At 35.1% G+C, this 26,217-nt stretch overlaps 4 protein-coding genes across 8 annotated transcripts; all 4 read right to left on the bottom strand.

The window, feature by feature from the left end:
* Positions 1–6: 6 nt before the first annotated feature.
* On the bottom strand, positions 7–1,441 carry spx (spexin hormone). Of its 2 annotated transcripts, XM_048154704.1 has the most exons (5): positions 1,339–1,441; positions 1,015–1,095; positions 749–806; positions 585–647; positions 7–478 (listed from the first exon to the last, which is right to left on the bottom strand). In XM_048154704.1, exons 1-5 carry the CDS (start codon positions 1,342–1,344, stop codon positions 378–380), a joined length of 309 nt encoding a protein of 102 aa, XP_048010661.1. In that variant the 5' UTR covers positions 1,345–1,441; the 3' UTR covers positions 7–377. The 2 variants fall into 2 exon arrangements, with proteins under 2 accessions (XP_048010661.1, XP_048010660.1); XM_048154703.1 differs by lacking the exon at positions 1,339–1,441 and having other exon boundaries at positions 1,015–1,177.
* Positions 1,442–4,161: 2,720 nt separating this feature from the next.
* Positions 4,162–10,346, bottom strand: golt1ba (golgi transport 1Ba). 2 transcript variants are annotated; one of them, XM_048154701.1, is made up of 6 exons: positions 10,205–10,346; positions 9,416–9,507; positions 6,467–6,645; positions 6,033–6,114; positions 4,848–4,882; positions 4,162–4,670 (listed from the first exon to the last, which is right to left on the bottom strand). In XM_048154701.1, the coding sequence occupies exons 1-5, from the start codon at positions 10,227–10,229 to the stop codon at positions 4,874–4,876; spliced, it is 387 nt and encodes a 128-aa protein (XP_048010658.1). In that variant the 5' UTR covers positions 10,230–10,346; the 3' UTR covers positions 4,162–4,670; positions 4,848–4,873. The 2 variants fall into 2 exon arrangements, with proteins under 2 accessions (XP_048010658.1, XP_048010656.1); XM_048154699.1 differs by lacking the exon at positions 4,848–4,882.
* Positions 10,347–11,659: 1,313 nt separating this feature from the next.
* Positions 11,660–12,706, bottom strand: stmp1 (short transmembrane mitochondrial protein 1). The gene is made up of 3 exons (XM_048154606.1): positions 12,535–12,706; positions 12,280–12,333; positions 11,660–12,095 (listed from the first exon to the last, which is right to left on the bottom strand). The coding sequence occupies exons 1-3, from the start codon at positions 12,547–12,549 to the stop codon at positions 12,018–12,020; spliced, it is 147 nt and encodes a 48-aa protein (XP_048010563.1). The 5' UTR covers positions 12,550–12,706; the 3' UTR covers positions 11,660–12,017.
* Positions 12,707–12,871: 165 nt separating this feature from the next.
* Positions 12,872–25,758, bottom strand: tcp11l2 (t-complex 11, testis-specific-like 2). 3 transcript variants are annotated; one of them, XM_048154605.1, is made up of 11 exons: positions 25,600–25,758; positions 22,242–22,292; positions 21,679–21,862; positions 20,184–20,316; positions 18,436–18,556; positions 18,123–18,346; positions 17,470–17,606; positions 15,363–15,550; positions 15,094–15,275; positions 14,777–14,949; positions 12,872–14,281 (listed from the first exon to the last, which is right to left on the bottom strand). In XM_048154605.1, the coding sequence occupies exons 3-11, from the start codon at positions 21,848–21,850 to the stop codon at positions 14,010–14,012; spliced, it is 1,602 nt and encodes a 533-aa protein (XP_048010562.1). In that variant the 5' UTR covers positions 21,851–21,862; positions 22,242–22,292; positions 25,600–25,758; the 3' UTR covers positions 12,872–14,009. The 3 variants fall into 3 exon arrangements, with proteins under 3 accessions (XP_048010562.1, XP_048010560.1, XP_048010561.1); XM_048154603.1 differs by lacking the exon at positions 22,242–22,292; XM_048154604.1 differs by lacking the exon at positions 22,242–22,292 and having other exon boundaries at positions 21,679–21,859.
* Positions 25,759–26,217: the final 459 nt, after the last annotated feature.

Below are 26,217 nucleotides of genomic sequence, written 5' to 3'. Positions count from 1 at the left end.
TCTGTACAGTTATTTTATATTACACAGAATTTCAATCATCATAAATAGTATTTTTTCCAAGATCTGTCTTGAAAAAACAACCCATTATTTCACCTGAAATAAAACAAGAAATTAAAATACCTCAAAATCAGTCTCTGCTCTATTCCTTGAGTTACTTAAATTATCAGTCCAAAATAAGTCCAAGTGGAATGATACAAATAATCTGGAAACATACATAACTCAACTCCACATTACTTGTGATAATGTTGAACAGTAAGTGATGAACTTTTAGAGAAGTTAAAACACGGGCATCGTCGTAGCTGAGGATGAAGTTGAAAACATTAAATTCCACATGATTCAGATGTAACAGTGAGTTGTTTGAGCTCTTTTAGCTGGTTTCAGTAAGGCTCATCCTCGTCTCTGGCTTGCTGGAGAACATTTAAGAGAAATGCAGCCGCTTTAGAGATCCTCAGGTTTTCTGTGTTTTGGCTGCGTGACTCTGTAGAGAGAGTTTACACTTTACACTAGTGTTCATGCTACAATGTAAAGTAGATATTTGTACTTACACCATGCATAAATAACGATTGATAATTAATAATTCATACCCAAGCGTATTGTGTCGTACAAGTCCCCTTCATTTCTGTCTTCTGACACAAAGCGCCGCCCCTCTAAAATAAACATGAAAAGTTCATTCAAAAGCGTATGGAACAAAATGAATCATATTTGCACTTTTAGACAGCGATATGGTTGAAAAACAGCAGTAACTTACGTGTTCCCTTAAGATATAACATGGCTTGGGGTGTCCAATTCCGACGCTGAAAACTGCCCTTTAATCAAAAAAATAAATATATATAAATTATTTTGAATATATTTGCACCGTTTAATGTAGAACAGAAGTTTTATTTTAAAATATAAAATATTTATAAATAAAAATAAAATAAATGTAATTACACAAGTCAAATTTAAAAATTAAAACAGTGTTTAATAAAAAAAAATTAAACAATGTTCACAGTATAATATCATGGATCTCATTACCCTGGGCGCACTCCGGGAATGGGACACGAATGTTGCCAGAAGTAACAGCACAAGTGCGTACGCCGCAAGAGTCCTTAAATCCTGGAAAGGTGAAGTTATGTTAAAATTAATAATTTCCCATGTGCACTGCATTGCAATTAGCCTTTTATAACACTGTATAAAGCCTCTTATCTCTTCAGTATTAATTAGATTATGCACAATTATGTCAGTACAAGATTCCTAATGGTAAAATGACTAGTAGTACCTGGTGATAGTCACTTAAAGTAGTTGTAAGTTAATTGCCGAAAGTGTTCAAAACGAGTACAAGCATGAATGTGGACTTACTTTCATAGTGTCAGACGTCCTCTTCAGCTGTTGAGTCTCAGAGGCAAGATCAAGAGTGAAGAGTGTGAAGTCTCTCCTTGATATTTATAATCATCAGGGTGGGGGAATGTTGAATGAATTAGTCTTCAGCTATAGGTCAAGTCCCATTGATTCACGACGGGGCCGGACCACGAACCTTTCGGAGCGATTAGTTAACCCTTCCTTTAAAAATAATAAACCTACATTATAGCTATGACGTTTGAAGACACGCTCGCAGGGCTATACATCTGTAAGCTAGGATGTTTTGCAGCTCTGCTGAAGGGAAATTTCCATTCAGGTGCACTTTTAATAGTAACTAATGAAAAGAAGAGGGCGGAAAGTATTGATATGTTTACGCCTTCAGCGATGAAGCGTCTCAAATACACCAGCTAATCGTTTTTTATGAATGAACAACAGTTAGCGGCTGATGGGGTTTCCCTGCTGACACTACATATATAAATATCTGCTGGGCTCTGCCTCCAAATTTGCCTCGCAATTTATGTCTCTTCTAGAAGGGGATCATAGATAAGAAACAACCTTATATGTTTATGGTCTCTGAAATAGATTACAAATGACAAATCTTGGCACAGTAAAAACTAGGTTGAAGAAAAGACTCATTCCTCACTGTAAAAATGATACTTCAGACACCATTTGTCATTCTTCAGATACCCAGAAGAAGAAAAAAAAAAAATAAGCATAACAATAAAACATAACTTTAAAAAAACATAACTTTAGTATATTAATAGTACAAAAAATATATATATATATATATATATATGTGTGTGTATATATGTATTAGTATATTAATATTATAACAATTATATTTATTATTATTATTAGCATTTTTTAGGAAATCAGCAAATATTTTTCAATCATTTTTATCGTATACAGAAATAAAACTCATGGTTTTTAAATTTATAAGTTTTTGGCAGCTGAACCATTTTCATATATATACCACCAATATTAAAAAAAAACCTCATATCAGGATTTTTAAATTTGTATATATTGCATTATTAATATCATAACAATTATATTATTAATAATATTAGCTTCTTTTTTTTTGGAACTCCAGTTGGTACCACAAATATTTTTCATTCATTTTTACAGTTTACCCCAAATATTATAAGAATATAAGAAATAAAAACTCTTTTATTTAAAAGGTTTTTAAATTTATATTTACAACAGTTTTTGGCAGCTAAACCATTTTCATATTTTATATATATATGTGTGTGTGTGTGTATACAGTGGGTACGGAAAGTATTCAAACCCCCTTACATTTTTCACTCTTTGTTATATTGCAGCCATTTGCTAAAATCAGTTAAGTCCATTTTTTTTCCTCATTAATGTACACACAGCACCCCATATTGACAGAAAAACACAGAATTTTTGCAGATTTATTAAAAAAGAAAAACCGAAATATCACATGGTCCTAAGTATTCAGACCCTGAATATTCAGATCCAGGATATCCCTGTACTTGGCTGCATTCATCTTTCCTTCGATTGCGTCCTGTCCCTGCAGCTGAAAAACACCCCCACAGCATGATGCTGCCACCACCATGCTTCACTGTTGGGACTGTTTTGGACAGGTGATGAGCAGTGCCTGGTTTTCTCCACACATACCGCTTAGAATTAAGGCCAAAAAGTTCTTGGTCTCATCAGACCAGAGAATCTTATTTCTCACCATCTTGGAGTCCTTCAGGTGTTTTTTAGCAAACTCCATGCGGGCTTTCACGTGTCTTGCACAGAGGAGAGGCTTCCGTCGGGCCACTCTGCCATAAAGCCCCGACTGGTAGAGGGCTGCAGTGATGGTTGACTTTCTCCCATCTCCCGACTGCATCTCTGGAGCTCAGCCACAGTGATCTTTGGGTTCTTCTTTACCTCTCTCACCAAGGCTCTTCTCCCCCGATAGCTCAGTTTGGCCGGACGGCCAGCTCAAGGAAGGGTTCTGGTCATCCCAAACATCTTCCATTTAAGGATTACGGAGGCCACTGTGCTCTTAGGAACCTTAAGTGCAGCAGAAATTGTTTTGTAACCTTGGCCAGATCTGTGCCTTGCCACAATTCTGTCTCTGAGCTCTTCAGGCAGTTCCTTTGACCTCATGATTCTCATTTGCTCTGACATGCACTGTGAGCTGTAAGGTCTTATATAGACAGGTGTGTGGCTTTCCTAATCAAGTCCAATCAGTATAATCAAACACAGCTGGACTCAAATGAAGGTGTAGAACCATCTCAAGGATGATCAGAAGAAATAGACAGCACCTGAGTTAAATATATGAGTGTCACAGCAAAGGGCCTGAATACTTAGGACCATGTGATTTTTTTTTTTTTTAATAAATCTGCAAAAATGTCAACAATTCTGTGTTTTTCTGTCAATATGGGGTGCTGTGTGTACAAAATTGTGAAAAATTTAAGGGGGTCTGAATACTTTCCATACCCACTGTGTGTGTGTATGTGTATGTAAAAATAACCACATCAATAAATACCACCAATATTTAGAAAAAAAAAATCATATCAGGATTTTTAAATTTGTATATATGTAAATTTGTATATATTATTAATAGAAGCATTTTTTTAGGAACTCCAGTTGGTTTTCATTCATTTTTACAGTAAACCCTGAATATTATAAGAATATAAGAAATAAAAATTCCAGGTTTTTAAATTTATATTTACAAAAGTTTGTGGCAGCTGATTTTTTTTTTTTTAATCCCAATGTTCAGATTTACAGTGGCAACAATTGGAAATACATTTTTGAAGACAAAGAACAAAATAGTAATAACAATAATAACATCTCTGTATGCCAGTCAGATAAGTAGTAACAGTTTAATTTTATAAGAAAGTGTAAATATCACACTTGTGATAGAAAATCAAGAAATTAGAGTCATCCAGTTCTCCTCCAGCTTTAAAATACAACTATAGACACAACCATGTAACAAGGCCATTGTTGTAACAGAGTACAGTCTCTTCTACACATTCAACATTCATGGGAGGGCATCCATTAACGTCTTCATGAAGTTTGCGTTTATAAAATAGGGCAAAGTTCTTCTGGGATGCAGTGATGCTGAGTGTTGTGATGCAGTCTATAGATTGCTTTGCTTTGTCTGGCAGGCGAAAGTGTGGCTTCTCTTCCACGCAGCACAGTTTGCTTCTCGTTGATGTAAATATCACTCAGACGTCCTGAATATAAAGCTTCGGTTATACGAGCTCTATACTTCACATGGCTGTTTCAAGATAAAGCTTTAGAAAATCCATCATAAATAAGTGGTAAAAAAGAGTCTGTTAAACCATGTTGTTGCTTTCACTCATTTTGTCCACGTACTGGAAAAAAAAATATGGAAGGATTAGGACACTTTCAAAAAAGAAATTAATTTATAGATATAAAATTACAATATCTCATCTGATTCATGGCACATTTATCACTTTATCAAAATATTTAGTGCACACAGGACGGCATGATTCATGCTCACATGCAAGACAGAATTAGCAGTGACTGACCAAGATGGCTGTCTGTCCGCTCAGCCTTAGGAAGGCTTTAAAAGAACAACAAACACATGTTGAAAGACACTCGCAAGAGCCTCTTTTCTCAAATGCAGGTGAAAACGGGTAGGAATCCTGCCCAAAAAATGTGTTTATCTAAATGCTTGTTTTATCCAAAACAAATGTTACCACTTAAATTTTGAACTACTGTTCAAAAGTTTGTAGTTGGTAAAATTATTTTTTCTGTCACTTATGCTCACCAAGGCTGCGTTTATTTGATCAAAATTTCCGTAAAAACTGTAATATTGTGAAATATTATTACAATTTCAAATAACTGTTTTCTATTTTAAGATATTTAAAATGTAATTTATTCCTGTGATGCAGAGCTGAATTGTCAGCATCATTACTGCAGACTTCAGTGTCACATGATCCTTCAGAAATCATTCTAAGTTGATTTGCTGCTTAAGATATACATTGATATTATCAACATTTTTGAGAACTATTCATGATTCTTTGATGAACAGAAAGTTCAACAGAAATCTTTTGTAACATTATAAATGTCACGTTTGATTAATTTAATTCATGCTTGTTGAATGAAATGTATCAATTTAAAAGAAAGCGTCTACAAACTTTTGATCAGTAATGTATGAAATTTAGGATATCCACCTCAGATACTACTAAGATTGTATTTTTCAGAACTTTCAGAAATATTACTACACAAAGCCCTTAAAGGGATAGTTCACCTAGGGCAGAAATTTAATTTTTGTGTGAACTAACCCTGTGATGATAAAATATTTGAATATATTTAAATAAAAATATAACTTGTTTTCAAAGATGTCCCCTTTGATTTGCATTACATTTAGTGGAAAAGCCTGTTAGTCTCATAGCTGCTAAAGCAAGCAAAAGCATTTAAAGTGAATTTACATGAGAATGTGTGTCCTAACCAGATGTGACATAAGTTGATAATTTGTCTGTCCACACTGATAGTGTAAATGCTAGCACAATCACATCCAATCAGAACTAATGCCTGCTCATTTACACTCTGCTCTTTTATAACTTGTCACTTTATCGCATATGTGCCTGGTTAGGACACGTGTTAAATTCACTGCAATCTCAGAGGTTCCTTGCATAGAAATAAAAGCACGAGAGGAAAAAGTACAACCGTGCACTCTCGTCTTCATCACCCTGCTGAGTAAAACTTACCCCACTAATGAAGGGAAGGTTGAGCAAATATCCCAGTACAGGAATCCTCCTGATGAAGCCTACGACCACTGGAAAGAATCCCCTACACATGAAGAGAAGGCATTAGTGTGTGGACATACACCCATATATCATCAGCAATTATTTGGGATCATTTTGAGATAATTGCCATTGCACTTTTGTCAGTTCCAAAATTGACAGACAGACTACATGAATAATTTACATTTTAATACAATAATGTTTTAAATAATATTACCTAATTTCCATTTTGTTGTCTTATTTATGTATCAGTATATAATATCTATATCCACCTTTTGTCAATCTTTATTGACATCAGGAATTTAAAAAACAATCAAACTGTAACATCGCAAATTAGCTACTAGTTATGTAGAATAATTTGCCTGGATAAGAGCTTCTTAATCCTATAAAAAAAATACCTGAATAGAAGAAAGAAGCCATAAAACTCAAGAACGACTCCGACGATGGGCCATCCGATCAGCACCACCAAGACGCCTCCTAAGAAGAAGATGGTGGCTTTCATTTTGTGCTTCTGAAAGAAGAACCTGAACGTCCTCTCCAGCCCGATTACGAATGACAGGCCGACAACAAACAGGATCTGAGATGAACGAAGACCAAGAGAGAGGTGAGAGAGAAACTTTTGAGATTGAGGGATCTGTGCTTATGAATCGCAACTAACTCAAGCTAACATAAGTTTTACAAAAGAAACTAATCAGAAAGAATGCAAACCTATGTGTAAATATACTATATATGCTATATACTATGAATATATATATATATATATATATATATATATATATATATATATATATATATATATATATACACTGCCCTCCAAAAGTTTGGAAACGCCCAATATTGGCATGAATCCTTTTTAATTTGTGATAATTTTGCACTGATAAGGGACAACACAAACTACGAAAACATATTTTATTACATAAACAGTTTATACATAGAAAAAACTTAAATTTTCGATTCATCAAAATATCCACCATTAGCAGCATTCTGACCTAAACTGGGTTCTAATTGGTTCATTGAATTCTAAACTTAATTGGCAATCAATTGTTGAAGCTATTAAGGTGTGCTGACCCAAAAATCTTTTACAAACCTGGGCCAAGTAACCAGGCATCACAGCTGGCAAAGGGGCATGTCTGACTTGACATGTATATATTGCCATTATTATGTAATCAAAATGAAAATTATTACTGCTGGTCTTCAATGATAATGTCAAGTTACTTTAATGTATTTGTATTTATATATATGCAATTTAAATAATATAACTTCATAATAATTAAGGCGTACAAACACGCGAGTCTAAAATACACACACACATTTTTTATATATATATATATATAAGGGCTGTCAAATAATATACAAATAATTATATTTCTATAATATATGTGTGAGTACTGTCACTGTGTGTAATTAACATGTATATATAAATACACACAAATTAATGTAAGAGAAATGTTATATGTACAAAATATTTTATTTATATATAATATAAATAATATAAAAATATTAATAAATATACTTGTAAATATTTATCAAATATATACATGAATGTGTTTGTATTTACATATACAAATCTGATTCCAAAAAAGTTGCGACACTGTACAAATTGTGAATAAAAACAGAATGCAATGATGTGGAAATTTCAAATTTCAATATTTTATTCAGAATACAACATAGATGACATATCAAATGTTTAAACTGAGAAAATGTATCATTTTAAGGGAAAAATAAGTTGATTTTAAATTTCATGGCATCAACACATCTCAAAAAAGTTGGGACAAGGCCATGTTTACCACTGTGTGGCATCCCCTCTTCTTTTTATAACAGTCTGCAAACGTCTGGGGACTGAGGAGACAAGTTGCTCAAGTTTAGGAATAGGAATGTTGTCCCATTCTTGTCTAATACAGGCTTCTAGTTGCTCAACTGTCTTAGGTCTTCTTTGTCGCATCTTCCTCTTTATGATGCGCCAAATGTTTTCTATGGGTGAAAGATCTGGACTGCAGGCTGGCCATTTCAGTACCCGAATCCTTCTACGCAGCCATGATGTTGTAATTGATGCAGTATGTGGTCTGGCATTGTCATGTTGGAAAATGCAAGGTCTTCCCTGAAAGGGACGATGTCTGGATGGGAGCATATGTTGTTCTAGAACTTGGATATACCTTTCAGCATTGATGGTGCCTTTCCAGATGTGTAAGCTGCCCATGCCACACGCACTCATGCAACCCCATACCATCAGAGATGCAGGCTTCTGAACTGAGCGCTGATAACAACTTGGGTTGTCCTTGTCCTCTTTAGTCCGGATGACATGGCGTCCCAGTTTTCCAAAAAGAACTTCAAATTTTGATTCGTCTGACCACAGAACAGTTTTCCACTTTGCCACAGTCCATTTTAAATGAGCCTTGGCCCAGAGAAAACGCCTGCGCTTCTAGATCATGTTTAGATATGGCTTCTTTTTTGACCTATAGAGTTTTAGCCGGCAACGGCGAATGGCACGGTGGATTGTGTGCACCGACAGTGTTTTCTGGAAGTATTCCTGAGCCCATGTTGTGATTTCCATTACAGTAGAATTCCTGTATGTCATGCAGTGCCGCCTAAGGGCCCGAAGATCACAGGCATACAGTATGGTTTTCCGGCCTTGACCCTTACGCACAGAGATTGTTCCAGATTCTCTGAATCTTTGGATAATATTATGCACTGTAGATGATGATAACTTCAAACTCTTTGCAATTTTTCTCTGAGAAACTCCTTTCTGATATTGCTCCATTATTTTTCGCCGCAGCATTGGGGGAATTGGCGATCCTCTGCCCATCTTGACTTCTGAGAGACACTGCCACTCTGAGAGACTCTTTTTATACCCAATCATGTTGCCAATTGACCTAATAAGTTGCAAATTGGTCCTCCAGCTGTTCCTTATATGTACATTTAACTTTTCCGGCCTCTTATTGCTACCTGTCCCAACTTATTTTTGGAATGTGTAGCTCTCATGAAATCCAAAATGAGCCAATATTTGGTTTGACATTTCAAAATGTCTCACTTTCAACATTTGATATGTTATGTATATAATATAAGTTTATGAGATTTGTAAATGATTGCATTCCTTTCTTATTCACAATTTGTACAGTGTCCCAACTTTTTGGAATCGGGTTTGTACATATTAATTACACACAGTACACCCACATATATTAGGCAAAGTCAAACTTTTATTTTGTATGCGATTAATCACGATTAATCGTTTGACAGCCCTAAAATATATATATTTATATAATTAGAATTTTACATACAATGTAATGTAACTTATATAATATATACTTAAAATCTTAATATATTAATGACAACATAATGGAACCACTCACGTTTCCTATGGCAAGAAGGGCTTTATCAAAAAACAGGATCATCCCAAAGAACAGAAAAAATACCCCAAATCCTGTTAGGCCCATTCCAATTTCTGTTAAGAGAGGGAAAGCCATACATTATACCACTATGAAGATATTTAAATGTGTTTATAACAATTTTTATATAAATAATATTTTAATCTGCATTTAATACCACATACATGTTAGATAAGGTAATAGTCTAAATTGTTAACATTAGATAATACATTAACATGAACTAACAATATATTTTACAGCATTTATTGACCTTTGTTAGTGATAGTTAATAAAAATGTGCATGTTTGTTCACAGTGCATTAACTGATAACAACTTTTGATCTTAAAACTGTATTAGTAAATGCTGAGATTAAGATTAATAAATGCTGTAGAAGAACTAAACTAAACTTAGTTAACAAAAGTAGTTAACTAATCTTAACCAATGAAACCTTACTGTAAAGTGTTACCGGCAATTTATTACATTAAAATGTTCTCTATCATATGTATGATATTGTGTTGATAGGATTATTCTAACTTAATTCAAGTAGTCTGGTTTATAAGCCAGAACATTATTCGTCTATTTCCTGACGTGCAATTCAAGACTTCTACGTTAGACTTATCACTGGTGGTGTGACATCTGCATGAGTCTACTCGCATATAAATACAAAGACAGGCGATAAGATAAAGACGACAGGCTTTGTACATGAATGCACTGACAACATACATCGTCTGACGAAAAGCTGTCAGTGAGTGAGACAGGTTAAATCGTTCTTACTCTGGGAGTCGGTAAGGGAGATCATCTTGGCTCGTCTACTCTCGCGCAGCAGCTGTCACAGGAGCGGCCACGCGTACCGGAAACACTCACTCTCAACATCCGGAGAAACTTTCCGCGAAAAAAAAACTTTGCAAACTTGATGCATTTCGTATTAATTTAATATTTTGAATAACTACGTGAAAAACACACTACGCAAAAAATAAATAAATAAAAAATAAATACATTTAATGTATTTTGCGTTCCCAGTCTTGACGTGGTAAAAGTCACTGTAGTTAATATTAGATTGTCTAAATTATTAATTGTAATATTTGATGTTTATTATATACATAATTTTAACATTAATAACCCTGATAAATGTATACACAACCGTTTATTTTGGATATACTGAAAAGCTTTTTACTTCCGTGTTTACCGCGCCATCTGGTGGTCTTGTTTGTTTGTTTGTTTTTACAACAGCACACTACACTTTTTAAACACTCTAGAGTCTAGAGTCTAGAGCGAGAAAATACATTGTTCAAACCTTTTGACGGTCTGTATGTAATTCATGACCGTTCTTAGTTTATGATTTTGTCTGAAGTATAGTTTTATTTGAGAAGATGAACGATTTTTTTGGGCATTTTCAATGAATAGTGTCCTTTGGTGTTCAGTTAAGCATTGGATACTTTTTTTCTTTTCTTTTTTACATTTTTGATCAGGAAATATTACTTTTTTATTATTGGGATAACAATAGGGAAATACAATGACATTTGAATCTGTAAAACAAATTCTGTATCTTATCACAAATCAATCATGTTTCTAATACATCAAGTATCCTTTTCAACATCTTAGATGTTTTTACAGCTTTTTGATTGTTCTGTATTAAAGTTAGAGTTGTAAAAATTCCTCAAATCAGTGGAAAATAGTCTATCATTTGGTACAGTCGATATACATTTTGCTTTATGTATATGATATTTCCCTAACAGAATAAGAAGTTTAATTATATTATCCAATAAACCAGTATCACAATCCATAAACAAGACCATTATATCAGTTATAGAGACAAACTTGTAAAATAACTCAAAAAGAAACTTGGGACCAAAATAATTTGGTATAATTACAACTGAAAAATAAGAAAAACTGTATAATGGCGAAAACCCTTCTTTAAACTGTGACATGGATAGCATCTGTTTATTATTTTAAAGTGAGTTTATTTGACTACTATTACATATTTATTTATATCTGACCACAAATTCAAGGGAGTGACAATCCTGTTTCCACTACACCAAGCATTAGATAATCAAACCCCTTGTTTCTTGGGTGTATTTTATTTTAGATTAATTATTATCCATCATAAGATTTTTATAGCATTCATTTTTTTTGTATACCTCCAAAGTCTTGTCTAAATTTAATTAACAAAGTAAACAAAGTAGAACAATATTAATATTACTAGAAAATAACACCACAATGCCGACAATGAACTTTTATTTGTATAACCTTTATTACATAATAGTATAAAGAAGCTTTTAAAACATACTTCTGTAATTTGTTCTGAATAACTGATTTTACATGCAGTTTCTATTTGTCCACAGCAATTTGCACTGCAAACATGTTTCTCAATAAATACAAAAATCCCAAGAACTGAGAGAGAGAGAAATAGAATACAATGCAAAACAATGCTCAAATGAGATGTTTAGGCACTATTTGACACTATGCATCTTGAGGGCTCTTTTATACAATAACATCAACTATATTATATGCTTGTTCTTAAATGTCCCTCCATCTTCATATATTTTATAAATAGCCATATGATATTTCCAGGCAGGGCTCTTGTCCGTCACTCCGGACCAGGGGGTTTCTTCTTGGCTTCCACATCCTTTTTAAAGGCCTCGATTTTCTTTGAAATATTGGGTACCTTCAAAACAAGTTATAAGCAATAAACAGGTTAGTCAATGATCACTAAACAGTGGAGTTGTTCTCTGTTCAAGACTAATGGTATCTAATTCAGACTCATTAAAACTCGTTTATAACTCAGGATTTTAGACGGACACAGACAAAATCAGACAGTTAATAATGTGAATGAATATTATTTTTATAACCTCGTAGTTCTGTGCCAGATACATGCCAACCACGTTACCCAGAGTGAAGCCAAGCTGTAAAAACAAGATATACTCTATCAACAAAACATGATAAATACATTCTTCCATATTATAAAATATCCGGCTGTTTATTTTAAACTAAATGTTTATATTTATATATGAGAGAGTCCTGACTTGGTTACTAGCTTCTTCAATGCGAATTAGCAGGCTACTAAACACACGATTACAATCTCACAAACACACGTTAATACTTACGATAAACTGCATCATGATTCAAGCTTTGAAATTGTGAAAAACTATATAAAAGTAACACTGATCACAAAAATTAGGATGGTCGTTAGTTTGACACGGTTAGCCTTCAATTTGCTTCCTATGTCGTCAGTATGACAACACCAACACACAGGAAGTATTATTCTTGCAAAATAAAAGTCTTAATTTTGACGTAAAGGGGCACAGGAAATGTTTAATTGCGCTAAAATAAATTAAATGTAGAAAAGATTAATATTATTGTCCTATACCCATAATATATTAATTTTTAAATTAATAACATAATTTTAATGTAATATAAAAGAAAATTATACAGAAACAAATGTTTAAAATATATATTAGTTTTCACACTTTCTTTTATTAATTTTTTTTTAGTGCTTGTCACACTACATATATTGTGTTGTTCTTATATGGGTTCTTACATCTGAAACAATACACATTGCAAAATTGTTAAATTGAAGGTCTGTCATGTTGATATGAAAATGGCTTTCCACACAAAGATGTCATTCCTTCAAATGACACACAAAAATAAGCACTAGCAAAACAAGGTTCTTTAACTATTACCAAACTGCATAGATCAAGTAAAACTATCAACACAATTGAATTATATAACAAAACATTAACATTATATAAGACAATCCCCTTAATTTCCATAAACAACATTAATAAAATAAACATGCCTGTAACTAAAGCGCAGTGACATACAAAACTAACCCAAATGTTGATGTCTAGAGGATAAAAAAAAAGGAAAATACAAATAATCATGCAGTCATAATTATATAAAATAACACTACCAGGACCAAAAATCTAATTAATTTAACAATATTGTTCTTGCCAGAGTTCTGGATTCTCCCTCTTTATGTAATTTCAAGTTTCTTCCACTTCAAATTACACAATTTTTTTCAAGTATAAATACAGTTAACAATTGTAATACAATACTTTCAAAAAATGTGTAGCAAACACAAAGTATAACTTTACTTTGTCACTGATGGATTTTAATATGCTCCAATAAACATTTTTAATAATCTTAGAATCTGGGCATGGGATACAACATACACGGGTGTCTCTAAACGGACATAACAAATGCATATTCTCAAATGTCTTTAAATGATCTATGTAAATATATTAGCCTCTTTTGGCTACGTCTTTAACAGCTGTATGTGTGTGTATATATGAAAAGTTTCCTCCTTGCACCTAAACATTGTCAATATACTGTAAGTAATGACTGAATTTCTATTGCAGTAACACTGTCAAGTGAATACTACAGTTAGAGAGATGCTTAAAATATTACTTGGCAAAAAACATTGTTTGTAACATCCATACTTTTTCATTTTAAGCACCATAGCACGCGTTGTTCTTCAGTCTTCAGTGAATCCCTAGAATCAATCATCAAATAACTCACTTGGAAACACATAAGTGAAATGTCTGGGTATGATAACTGGGAGCAGATGAAGCATCCTCGTCTAATTGGACTCCAGTGGGCTGCTGGGTAGACCCTGTGTGATCCCATTTTGCAGACTTGGTGCTTGCGTGTCGATAAAAAGTAGATTCTTCAGGATGCTCACGTAGAAAGGACCGTAAACCTTTTTGTTGAAGTTGACGAGGCTGATGAAACTGACGCCCAGTCCCATGAGCTCCAGCTGGATCAGACCCAAGCCTGGCGGTACGGGAGGGGGCGTCCTGTGAGAGGTGGTAGAGGCAAGGACCACCCTTAAGTACTGCTGTACCCTTCCCTCTGTGGGACATTAAACAGATACAGGCTTTAAGGCAATATTATGAGTTTAGTACAAGTTACAGGGACAGTTCACCCAAAAATGAAAATTCTGTCATCATTTACTCACCCTCAAGTTGTTCCAAACCTGTAAAAGTTTCTTTGTTCTGCTGAACACAAAGGAAGATATTTGGAAGAATGTTTGTAACCAAACACATCTCGCCCCCCAATTGACCACCATAGTATTTTTTCCTACTATGGTAGTCAATGGAGGGGCGAGATTTGCTTTGATACAAACTAAATATCCAAATATCTTCCTTTGTGTTCAGCAGAACAAAGAAACTTTTACAGGTTTGGAACAGAATTTTGAAATGAAAAATGACAGAATTTTCATTTTTGGGAAAACTATCATTTTTAAGAATGTTTATATATTTGTACTGGAAAACAAGACAAAAGTAATTTCTGCATAAATTGCTGTTGCATAAAACCACACATTCCTTTAAAATGTGTTTTCCTTACCAACAAGAGTGCGTATTGGGTTGTTTTCCTGGGTGATGTCACAGATCTGGCCCTTTAGAGTTGCCTGCAGTTCAGCAGGGAGAGCTGGGAAGTTTCTTTCAGCCAAAGACTTATTGACCTCACAGCAGATCTGAGCACTGACGTTACTAAGAGCTTCATTAAGGTTAAAGTCTCTGTAAGCCAAATGGATAGAAAACAAAGTCTTTTAGATTGAGACACTGATTATTGCATTACGTTTATAAAGAAGTATGTGTGTAATAATGTGTGCATGTGTTGGCCTGTGCAGAGTTTTGGGGAAGGACACAGATCGGACGTACGCGCTATGCATGCCCTCCAGCAGCACTGCTGTCATCTTCTTAAGTCGCTCGACAAGAGCGGGCAGGCCTGACACGGCCCCTCCTATTGAGCTGTAGACTATCAGCAGAACAGATGCGACTTTCTGATACAGCTGAAGAGAGCGCTGCATCTCCTGCAACCTCGATTCATCCGTAATCAAAGTCTGCAAGTGCAAAATACAGAATGTTAAAGATGCATTATGAATTTAATATCAAAGCTCAATCAGATAACTGTGTGTTTGTGCTCCAACCTCAGGCAGAGGGCCCTTGCTCTCATCCCAGGTGAGCAGTCTTATGTAGGCAGTATTTAGAACAAGTGTAGGCCCTGGTAAGTGTTTGCTGCTTTGCCCAGAATCACTGCTCTTCTCTGTTAGTGGCATGACTTGACTGGCCTCCTCTATTGAAGATCTGATCCACTCAGTTGTGTGGTCCAAAGCACCTGGGGGAATTTAAATGATATCCAAGGTTAAGGGCCCAGATGTGCAAAAAGGGTCCAGACACTTTTGGGTGAACTATCACTTTAAATGAACATTCTGTCATCATTTACTTGTGTCGTTCCAAACCTGTATGACTTTCTTCTGTGGAACACAGAAAGAAGACGTTTTGATTTAATCCATACAATGTATACTTTTATTGTACACTGTAAAAAAATATTGTAATTTTAACTGTAAAAAATGGCTAACAGTAAGTTCAGTAATACAGTAAGAATATACAGAGAAAATCTGTAATAGATCTAACCTTACATTTCATGTAATTTTACAGTAAAATACTGCAAAATGTAAAAATTTTTGGAAGTAAAAAGAACATATAAACATAATTTACAGTGAACGAAACATAATTATAAAACGGATAGTTTCGGTGTTGTGCCGAAACTCCCTGCCAGATTATTACCCCCCTAGTATTGGTAGGTTTAGGAGTAGGTGTGAGTTGAAACAGAGATTGTATATAATGGGGAGATAAGAGGGTCTGTATGTCTTACCATTGGAGAAAGCGTAACGGCTAACTTAATCACGTGTGGCACCTCTCAGCCTATCGTGTAATGGCAGTGACGTCAGTCGCAACGTTCCCTAGTCTGCCTTCTCTTAAAAAAATACATTTTTATCAAGCTAAAATCTACATATAGTTCCCAACTAAAGTATTGTTTAGTGTAAAACATTCTGAAGATTGGCAAACAGGCTGTACATTAATTAAATGATTAGCTATTTCCCCACAAAAGCTGTTTAATCAGCATAGTGAAGCCTCTCATCCATTGACTTCCATTCAAAAAACAGCCTCTGGTCTCCTTCCCTGCGTACCGCGGGGGGCGGAGCGTTAGCGTTAGCCGTTACGCTTTTTTGGCTAAAGGTTGCAGGCTTGCCTTCCAGTGGCTTTGGATGAATTTCGCCACAACACCGGCCCTTGATTCTGATTGGCTGAGCCGTATTCAAAGCTGTTGTAAAATTCCCGAAAGCATACAGCTGACCGCATTACATAAGTATCGCTCTTAGCAACGTAAACGTATGTTTTCCCGTGCCCGGCTGACACTGACAGCGCTAGTCAAAGTATTTGTCATTTGCGTCTTGTTCTGTGTTCACAACAAGTTTCAATATAAAAGTCTTTGTGATTAAGTGACTCGCCCATAAAGCCATCTAATGGCGTAATAATGTAGCTTCTGTTGTTGTTCACGGTCAGGGACTATTTTTTTTCCGGCGGAAGGAAGCCTTTTAATGATTTTACTTCATGAAAGTTGCATTGATACAATTTTTTTGGCTTTAATATTTGTATTGTGTGGTAACCATTTTATAAAAGCAATAAGCCCAGTGAAGCCATGGTTTACAGTGAATTTATAACAGCAAAGGTGGTTTTCGCGCCTAACAACGCCACTTAGCGGTTATAAATTCACTGTAAACCATGGCTTCTTGGGGCTTATTGCTTTAATTTACATTCCCACAATTCTCATTAACGCTTCACATTTGATTGGTTTTTAATTTTGATAATTATGCCTACTGAGTTTTAACTTATCAGTTATGTAAATTGGGATTTTATGTTCCATCTTATGTTGGATGTTGGATATACCAATTTAAAATGTTTTTTTTTTTTTTTGTAAATTATGGTTTAAAATTGTAAAATTTACAAGTTGTTGTGTACATGTTTATTCTGTAAAATAAACATTAAATAACCATAATGAACGTATTTTTTTTTTTTTTTTTTACAGTATATGGATAAACAGTCAAAACATCTTCAAAAATGTTATGTTTCACAGAAGAAAATCAAACAAGATTGGAATGACATGAGGGTGAGTGAATGATGACAGAACTTTTTTTTGGATGAACTATCCATTAAAATAAATTTCATCTCAATGTTTGTTTGTGGACTTACTGGGAGTTCTTTCCAGAATGCTCTGGAATTTGGCTCTCTCATACTCTACCGACTGTCTCTGAAGCTCTGGCCTGAGGCTCTGGATAGTAAAATTCACCATGTCCATTTTCATCAGGTCCAGCACCCGGAAGATCTCCCTTTTACAACACAAGTTACCATTTAAAACTCAATTATTTTGCCACAGGCGATTATTTGCATCACATATGACGGTTAGTGAAGAGAACGCCATTTGTGTCCCACATCACCCTCAGTTACTGGGTCTCATTCACTAATAATTGCATGGATAATCTGCAAAAAAACACACCCAAACCATCTCCATATAAGGGATTTCCACACAATCTTTCTTTTACAGCTTTTTGTCACTCTCAGCTATAACACCCCTTATATATGTGATTAAATATAGTTTCTATGTGTACAATTTCATCTTAACAATAACACCTTTATAAGGTCACCTATTTTTGCATATGCATGGTTTCAGTTGTTCCTGTTTTAATTGGTGAATCATGATTTGTTCATAAAAATGTACGTATATGCAAAAATTTGTGTATGCATGATTAGTAATTAGGGCCCATTATTTGTCATGTTATTACACCAGCCAATGCTCTCGGATGTGAAATTTGCTTAGTTCTGCAAAGGCATATAAAAATACATACTTGAACAGTGTCACAATGTCGCTTGAGTTCTCTTTGAGCTTCTTGATTTCATCATCTCGGACCGGAGCACAGAATTTGCCCATAGTATTGATGACGTAAGACACAAGGCCCTGGATATCAACCACATTGTTGTCAGCCTGTTGGCGAATCAGGTCCATATCCAGAACCTCCATAATCTGAGTACGCAGGCGGTTGGCCCCGGGGTTAAGGAAGGACAGCAAGGTCTTTGATGATAGGAAAAAATAACTGATCAATGAATCCTTTATCATCAGACTGTTTTTCATCATTGTATCAGAGTAAATGTGTAACCTACATCTCTGATCTCTTCCAGAAGTTTGATGGCATGATCGTACTCAGGGGGGTCATCGTTCAGCTCAGATTCAAGACAGTCCCAGAAAGCTTTGTGCACCATATCCTTAACTCTCTTCTCCAGGCTTGAGGAAAAACAAAGGTTTGGAATCAGTTGTTTTATATTTATTATACATATTCATTTTTAAGATCAACTATTATGCAAAATTCACTTTTACATGGTGTTGAACAAATGTGTGTCAGCAGTGTGTGTACACAACCACCCTATAATGATAAAAATCCACCTACTCCTTTTTTATTTTTTAAAAAAATCCCCATAAAACCTACAACAAGCCGTTTTTATTTTCTGGGCAATGTGATGTCACATTGCTTAGGCCCTGCCCATGACTGCTGATGGACGCTGCCGTTGTGGTGAGAAATCGATTCCCCCAGGAATTGGGTCTCCATTGGTGCATGGTTCATGACTGAAGCTATAGGTTGTGAAATCAAGCATTTCTCGTTCTTACTGTGTTTTAATTAGCTTACGTACTAGCGTAGCATACATAGCTAGCTTAGCTTGTATTATATTAGCTATGTTTTTTGTTTCCAATATCCGTTTCCGGTTTGTTTTATTATGCAATACTTAGGCATTCATTTTATATTTCGAGCATGTTGATTGTGCACTTTATGTAATAAACATCATGCAATAGTGAAATATAATTAGTCACGACAACAGCTTTTGATCAGGCATTACCGCCTGGGTCCTAAAGGAGACCCGATTCCTTGGGGGGGGACTCAATTTCTCATGACACCGTATTAGCATAGTTTCCGCCCTGAGCGAGTTGTACACTGTCCGCCATTGTCTTTACGCCGGAGCAGCTGTAGCGACAAGAATGTCTGGTAAGCAGTTGAGATGTTTTGTTGTTGGATGTAAGTATGAATGCACCACAAATCTAATATACACATGCGATTTCTGTCCCTGCTGTTTACGTTCACAGACATAACCGACTGTGTTTATGTGAACTTTGTGTGATTTTGACATAACCTTGTGTGTATTTGGCAGTTTAAGAAAAATAAAACGTGAAAGAGAAGTTAGTTTAATACTCACAAGACGTACCGTCTGACAGCCAGCTTTCTGTGTGTGTGCTTCAGATGTGTGCGCTCAGAAAACCATAAATTAGAAGTTTAAACTGATATAGCTTTAAAACGCATGCGGATAATAAACTTTAATGATGAAGAAGAACTTCAATGTCCCTGAGCCGAGCGTGATCGCGATATAGAAGATAATCAAAACCAAGCAGATGTCTTGTTAGTATTTGGCAGAGTATCCGATGCAGGCAGGCAGGAGCTGTTGAAGGAAGCGCTATTCTGGATAGGGGGGTGGGGAGCAGCAGCTCATTTGTATTTAAAGACACATCCTCAAAAACAGCATGTTTTTGCATGCACTCAAAAGTGGGTATTTACAACATGTAATAAATAATAAATATAGTATAATAAATTATCTGTGAGGTATTTTGAGCTGAAACTTCACATTATGGGGACACCTGAGACTTAAATGACATCTTCTTTTTAAAACTTTTTTTAAATGATTTAAAGGGGTCCTATTATGCCCCTAATATGTCCCCTTTAAATCATTTTAAAAAATTAAAATGCTAAACTGCATACATGAAGAAAAATACTTTAACTTTTTAAATAATTTAATTGTATATCATCACCCTTAACTCATGTCTACAAGTGGGACTCTGATCTGGAAATTATAAATGAGTTTAGTACCTGTTTTGAGGTAGATCTGGAGGCTCTAGGTGGAAGTTCCGGTTGACTACGATCTCATGAGCCAGGCTCAGATTAGAAAGGTCCCGGGCCGAGGCCATGACCTCGTCAAGCGTTAGGGTTTTTGGTGGGCTGCCTGAAGACAGAGTGGCAATACAAGTTAAAATTTGACTTTTATAATCCAATATAAACAACAGCAAAATATGTTTAGATATTGATACTGTTAACTAAAACTAAAACAAATAAAACTGTTTTTGGTCATTGAAATCCAGCTAAAATAAAATAAAACACAAATATTAGAAAAACTTTAACTTGTTAATGAATAAGCAGTTTAATTTTCTTTTAAGAAATAAATTGTTAAATTAAAATAAAGCTTAATTGAAATATTAAAAATAAAACTCATGACAAAAGCATGTAACAAAATGACTAAAACAAACTAAAAATGAGAATGAAAACTGAAAATATAAAAATAAAACTAATTCAAAATATTAATAAATACTATAGGTTATTATACACACTACCGTTCGAAAGTTTGGGGTCAGTAAGATTTTTTTAATGTTTTAAAAGAAGTATCTTCTGCTCACCAAGCCTGCATTTATTTGATTAAAAATACAAACAAAAACAGTAATATTGTGAAATATTATTCTAATTTAAAACAGCTGTTTTACTGTCAATATACAGTAAAGTGTAATTTATTCCTGTGATCAAAGCTGAATTTTCAGCATCATTACTCCAGTCTTCAGTGTCACATGATCCTTCAGAAATTAATCTAATATGATGATTTGATGCTCAAGAAACATTTATGATTATTATCAATGTTGAAAACAGTTATTTACATTTTTATTTCATGATGCTATGATGAATAGAAAGTTCAAAAGAACAGCATTTGTCTGAAATCTAAATCTTTTGTAACATTAAACACTACCGTTCAAAAGTATGGGGTCAGTAAGAATTTTAATTTTATTTTTGGGGGATAGAAATAAAATTAATCAATACTTTTATTCATCAAGGATGAGTTAAACCGATCAAAAGTTACAGTAAAGACAATTATAATGTTAGAAAATATTCTATTTTAAATACATGCTGTTCTTTTGAACTTTCTATTCATCAAATAATTTTGAAAAAAAATTGTACACAACTGTTTTCAACATTGATAATAATAATGAATGTTTCTTGAGCATCAAATCATCATATTAGATTAATTTCTGAAGGATCATGTGACACTGAAGACTGGAGTAATGATGCTGAAAATTCAGCTTTGATCACAGGAATAAATTACACTTTACTGTATATTGACATAGAAAACAGCTGTTTTAAATTGGAATAATATTTCACAATATTATATATATAATACTAAATTAATAATGTTTATCAAACAGTACATTCCTACAGAATGCATGTTAAACTCTTTCTGTGATGAATCTAGTGCAAAATAAATCTACACAAATAAGCCTGTGATTTATTTGCATTTGAATTTGCATTTTAGTGGGACACCTACAGGAAGGAGAGTTGTGTTTGCTGGACGAATCGCTGGTGAAGCTCTGGCGAGAATAGTCCACATCGCTAGACGAGGTCAAACTGTCGCACCTTTCCGATGACTCAGTGTCACTGTTCTGGTCCTCACTGGCCACCGTAGACGTGGAAGTGGGACGTTCATCGTTCAGTGGCATTGTGCGTGGCTGCTGCAAATGAATTAATAAGGTATTGAGGAAACATACACATTGGAGTCAGTCTTGTGGCTAAAATGAAGGGTGATTTTGGGACAAGCTTGAAGCTGATGCTTTAAATGGAAAAGTTAAAGCTGGAAAATTCCACAAGGACATAAAGCTTCGTTGACATGACAAAGAAAAGTGAATAGCAAAGGCTAGAGAAAATATACAGGCAACAAAAGGGCTCAGTGATATTCATGTGGCCCACAAAAGGGACATTGTATTTTAAATGTGATTCAGACGTTGACCGGTGCTGTCTCCTGGGTAACAGATAACGCCTGATATCAGCGTGATCTTTAAAAGCAAACCTATCTCGTTACACCCCTCTGCCTTTATAGGCTCCAGTACACACCTGTTTCCTGATGTAACCGAGTAACTGCTAGTCTTTTCAGTTTATTCAGCTCTAGTAGAAGTTGAGTCAGCATCCAAAAAAAAAAAAAGAAATCAACAAAGGCTTTCATTAATTAATAAAAATGCATTCAGATACTAAGCTAGACACTAATCCTTCCTATTATGCATGATGCTTTGACAAAACTGATTTGTTTATTTAACTACCTTGTAATTACAAGTTTATCTATTGCTCATTTGGATTAATGACTATTACAACAGAAGAACAAAACTTTTCTGAGAGTGCTACTGTAAAACAACAAATTCTCTGCACATTTTGAGAGTTAAAGGAAGAGTTCATCCAAAAATGTTTCATTTCCTCACCCTCATGTTGTTCCAAACCTGTATGACTTTCTTTCTTCTGTGGAACACAACCTCAGTTACCATTTACTTTCGTTGTATTGGAAAAAATGCACTCGTTTTGTGTTACACATAAGTAAAAATTCAAACCAGTTTGGAACAACATAAGGGTGAGAATGTATTATTGTTAACTAAACTAAATCTACTAAAAAAGCTTTCATTAAATAAAAATCAAATATTAATATTAGCCTAGATGAAAAATGTAGACTTAAAAACACCTTAAACGAAAATTCAGAATATTGACTTGACAACTAAACGAGTTTAAAGCTGCTGTCCGCGATTTTTGGCCCTCTAGCGGTTAATAAATGGAACTGCACGCGTGTTGCGGAGGAACATTCTAGCCGGAGCTACTTTTCTCCGTGTATGTCTATGGCGAGTCACGCAGTTACTGTGATACTCTGCGGCGAGTCCTACCAGTCCGGTCTGAAATAGTCAGAATATAAACACTTATTATAAATGTACCATAATGATTCAGGATAAGACAAAAACACGGTTTGGAAAATGGATTCATGTTGTATATTCTCATTATATAATATTTGTAAATTTTTAACACAAAAAAAGTTGCGGACTGCAGCTTTAAAGGTGCAGTAAGCAATTTCTACGAAACACTGTTGATATCTGAAATCACCAAAACAAACACGCCCCTACCTAAAATGATCACACCGATGTCCCTCCCACCTAATGAGTGTATACGCTCCTTTCTGCTGATTGGTTCAAGTGTGTTTTGGTGCTCTGTTTAGGGTGACCAGACTTCCCGTTTTTCCCAGGACAGTCCCGTATTTCAGCTCCATTTTAGTGTCCTGACTTATTAAGAAAAAAAAATCATGTTTTGTCCCGTATTTCATCTTTCCTAAAATTTCTTTACGACTGGGTAATCATAGAATGAGTAGTAGAAGTGGTCAAGTGAGAAAAGCCCAATCAATTCGTCGTAGAACAAAACTGCCATCCAATCACAATTCGTTATTGATTAACATGCCGTTAGTGAACGCTGGATTGGCGGAATCGCGCTGAATGACACACACCAGATTCGCTCTCTCGCGCTCTCTCTTTCCATGCGTGCGACCCCAGTTCTCTCAGACAGCGCGCGATCAGTTCTCCTTGCGTCTGAATGGTCAAATGCACACATAGTCCACACGATTGACATTTTGAAAAACTATCTCATGTAAATACAGTCGGTTATAACTAATGGCTTAAGTGAACTTAAACAGGTGGGTGAAAATCGGATGTGTCAGTATTAGGGCTGGGCGATATATCGCATGCGATTGTCACGCGCATTTCGTCAGTAAAGCCGGTTCCCTGATTACCGCTAAATCGCCATCACCTGCTTTCAAATGGAGCGCCATTTAATAGATCACTGACAAGCTACGCAATATACGCAAGGCGATTCATCTGCGATAATGAACGTGATATTGCGCAGCTTGTCAGTGATCTACGGTTCTGTCTATTAAATGCCGCTCCATTTGAAAGCAGGTGATGGCGATTTAGCGGTAATCAGGGAACCGGCTTTACTGATGAAATGTGCGTGACAATCGCATGCGATATATCGCCAAGCCCTAGTCAGTATATTACGTCCATAAATTTGGTCTTAAAGGGACAGTAGCCTAATTAAATATTTATCTGTCATTAATGTTAATCAAACAACAAAAGATGTTAAACTTATACATGGTAAATAAACCTACTGTATCTGAAAAACAAGTTTATTTCATTTGTATGTCTATCGTATTTGTCGTATTGTTTGTAAATTTCTTATATCATGGTCACATTGCCCACCCCTTGCTCACCCGTCCCGTATTCCACCATGAGAAATCTGGTGGAAATCTGAGCGTTTCTCAGAAATTGCTTACTGCACCTTTAAGTACTAAAATTACTCTACCACAAAAAAATTAAATTAATACGAATTAAAGCCAAATAGAAATATTAAAATAAACTCTAAAAAAAACTACCCAAAAATTACTAAAAGTTTAAAATGTAATCTAAAACTGGAAATATTTATATAAAAAAAGCTAATTAAAATAAAAAATAAATTATACAGCTCACTAAATAAATTACAATTTTAGGGTGACTGTCCCTTTAAGATCCTTTTGTCACTTAATAATGAAGTCACTATAATTTTCAGAAATTCTTACATTATGCTTATTTAATTATATTATAATTTTAAAACCATAATGTTGACTTCACCATGCAAAGTAATATACTTATAAGAACCGCGTATCTGTGTGCCTCAACTTGCTCCTGACTGGTCTAAAGTCTATAGCAATTAACACAGTAACAAATACCAATACGTATATACCAGTGTTTGGAGCCTGATTACAATAGAAAGCCCAATGACATAACATGTTCAAGCCCTTCCAAATGAGAGCATCTATTTTAAGCATAGGGGAACAACACTGTGACCTCTTCTTGTAATAGTCTGGTCCAGTAGAAAAGAAACAGAAAGCCATGCACACGCACTTCCTCAGTAAGGTTTAAATTGTTAGGCATCGATGACAGCACCACTGGCACCGGTTAAAGCTCTTGCAGTTTTGGGCCCTAAAAGGAGGTGCTGTAACTGCGCGAGAGACACATACACACTGCGCTCAGCTGCGATGCACACGTGACCTTATCTTCAGTACACAAACAAGGACAAAACACGAGCAGACTGTCAAAGCAGACGGGCAGGACTTTCCAGATCACGCAAACCCCAGTCCGTTTAAAGACGAGCAACGTGAATTTAGTAAACAGTAACTTCATGGGTTGTATGCGAAAAAAATATTAATAAACAAAATGGTGAAAACGCGTCATTTAATAAAGCGAACAACGCAATGACGTACGTCTTCCATTTTATTTTCCAATAATGCTTGATTATAAACGCATAGTAATACATTTGAGTTAATGATGCAAACAAAACCATAGTCCAGCTCTTTGAACTTAACAAGAAATATCACTTATATAAACTCTAAACGGATAAAACTATGTAAAATTACCTGAGACAAGTCCCCGAGAGAGGAGACTTGGCAAAAAGCAGTGGACAACCGAGCGTTTCTCTATTTGTAGATTAAATATATCGATACTCCTTCCCTACTACACTGGGACTTTAAAGGGCTCTTTAAAATGCGACTTGGCTTGTACCGTGTTGTGAAATAGGAAGAAACTTTTACTACTCAGCTATAGGGTTTTCGATATTTTGTCTTCGATAAAAAGCGTAAAGCTAATTAGAGACATGTATATACACCTGGTGGAAAGTTACATTAAGTAAAATAATAAGAACAAGAAAAGTTTTAATTTTATTAAAAAATGTGTTTTTTCAATAAAACAAACAAAAAATCCCGACAATGTCGGATGTACTCGACTGACACGCACCCCCTAGTAACATAATGGTACAGTCCAGCTAGCATGAGCTTCTTTGTTTACGGATGTGACGTAAAAGTACATTAAAAATGCGTTGTGGTCAAATCGAGCTCATGTACAAAGTATCAAAACATAAAACCTTAGTAATTTATTGTCGACGAATGCGCGTGTCAGTTTCATTGGAACGTTTTGTATCTGTTCTGATTCTTTCGAATGCGAGTTCGATCTTTCGCTTAATCCCTCCCACCGAGGAT

The sequence above is a fragment of the Megalobrama amblycephala genome, linkage group LG14, assembly GCF_018812025.1.
Source record: "Megalobrama amblycephala isolate DHTTF-2021 linkage group LG14, ASM1881202v1, whole genome shotgun sequence".
NCBI lineage: Eukaryota > Metazoa > Chordata > Actinopteri > Cypriniformes > Xenocyprididae > Megalobrama > Megalobrama amblycephala.
Note: the sequence above shows the minus strand (reverse complement) of the source record. Positions and strands in the feature narration are given on the sequence as shown.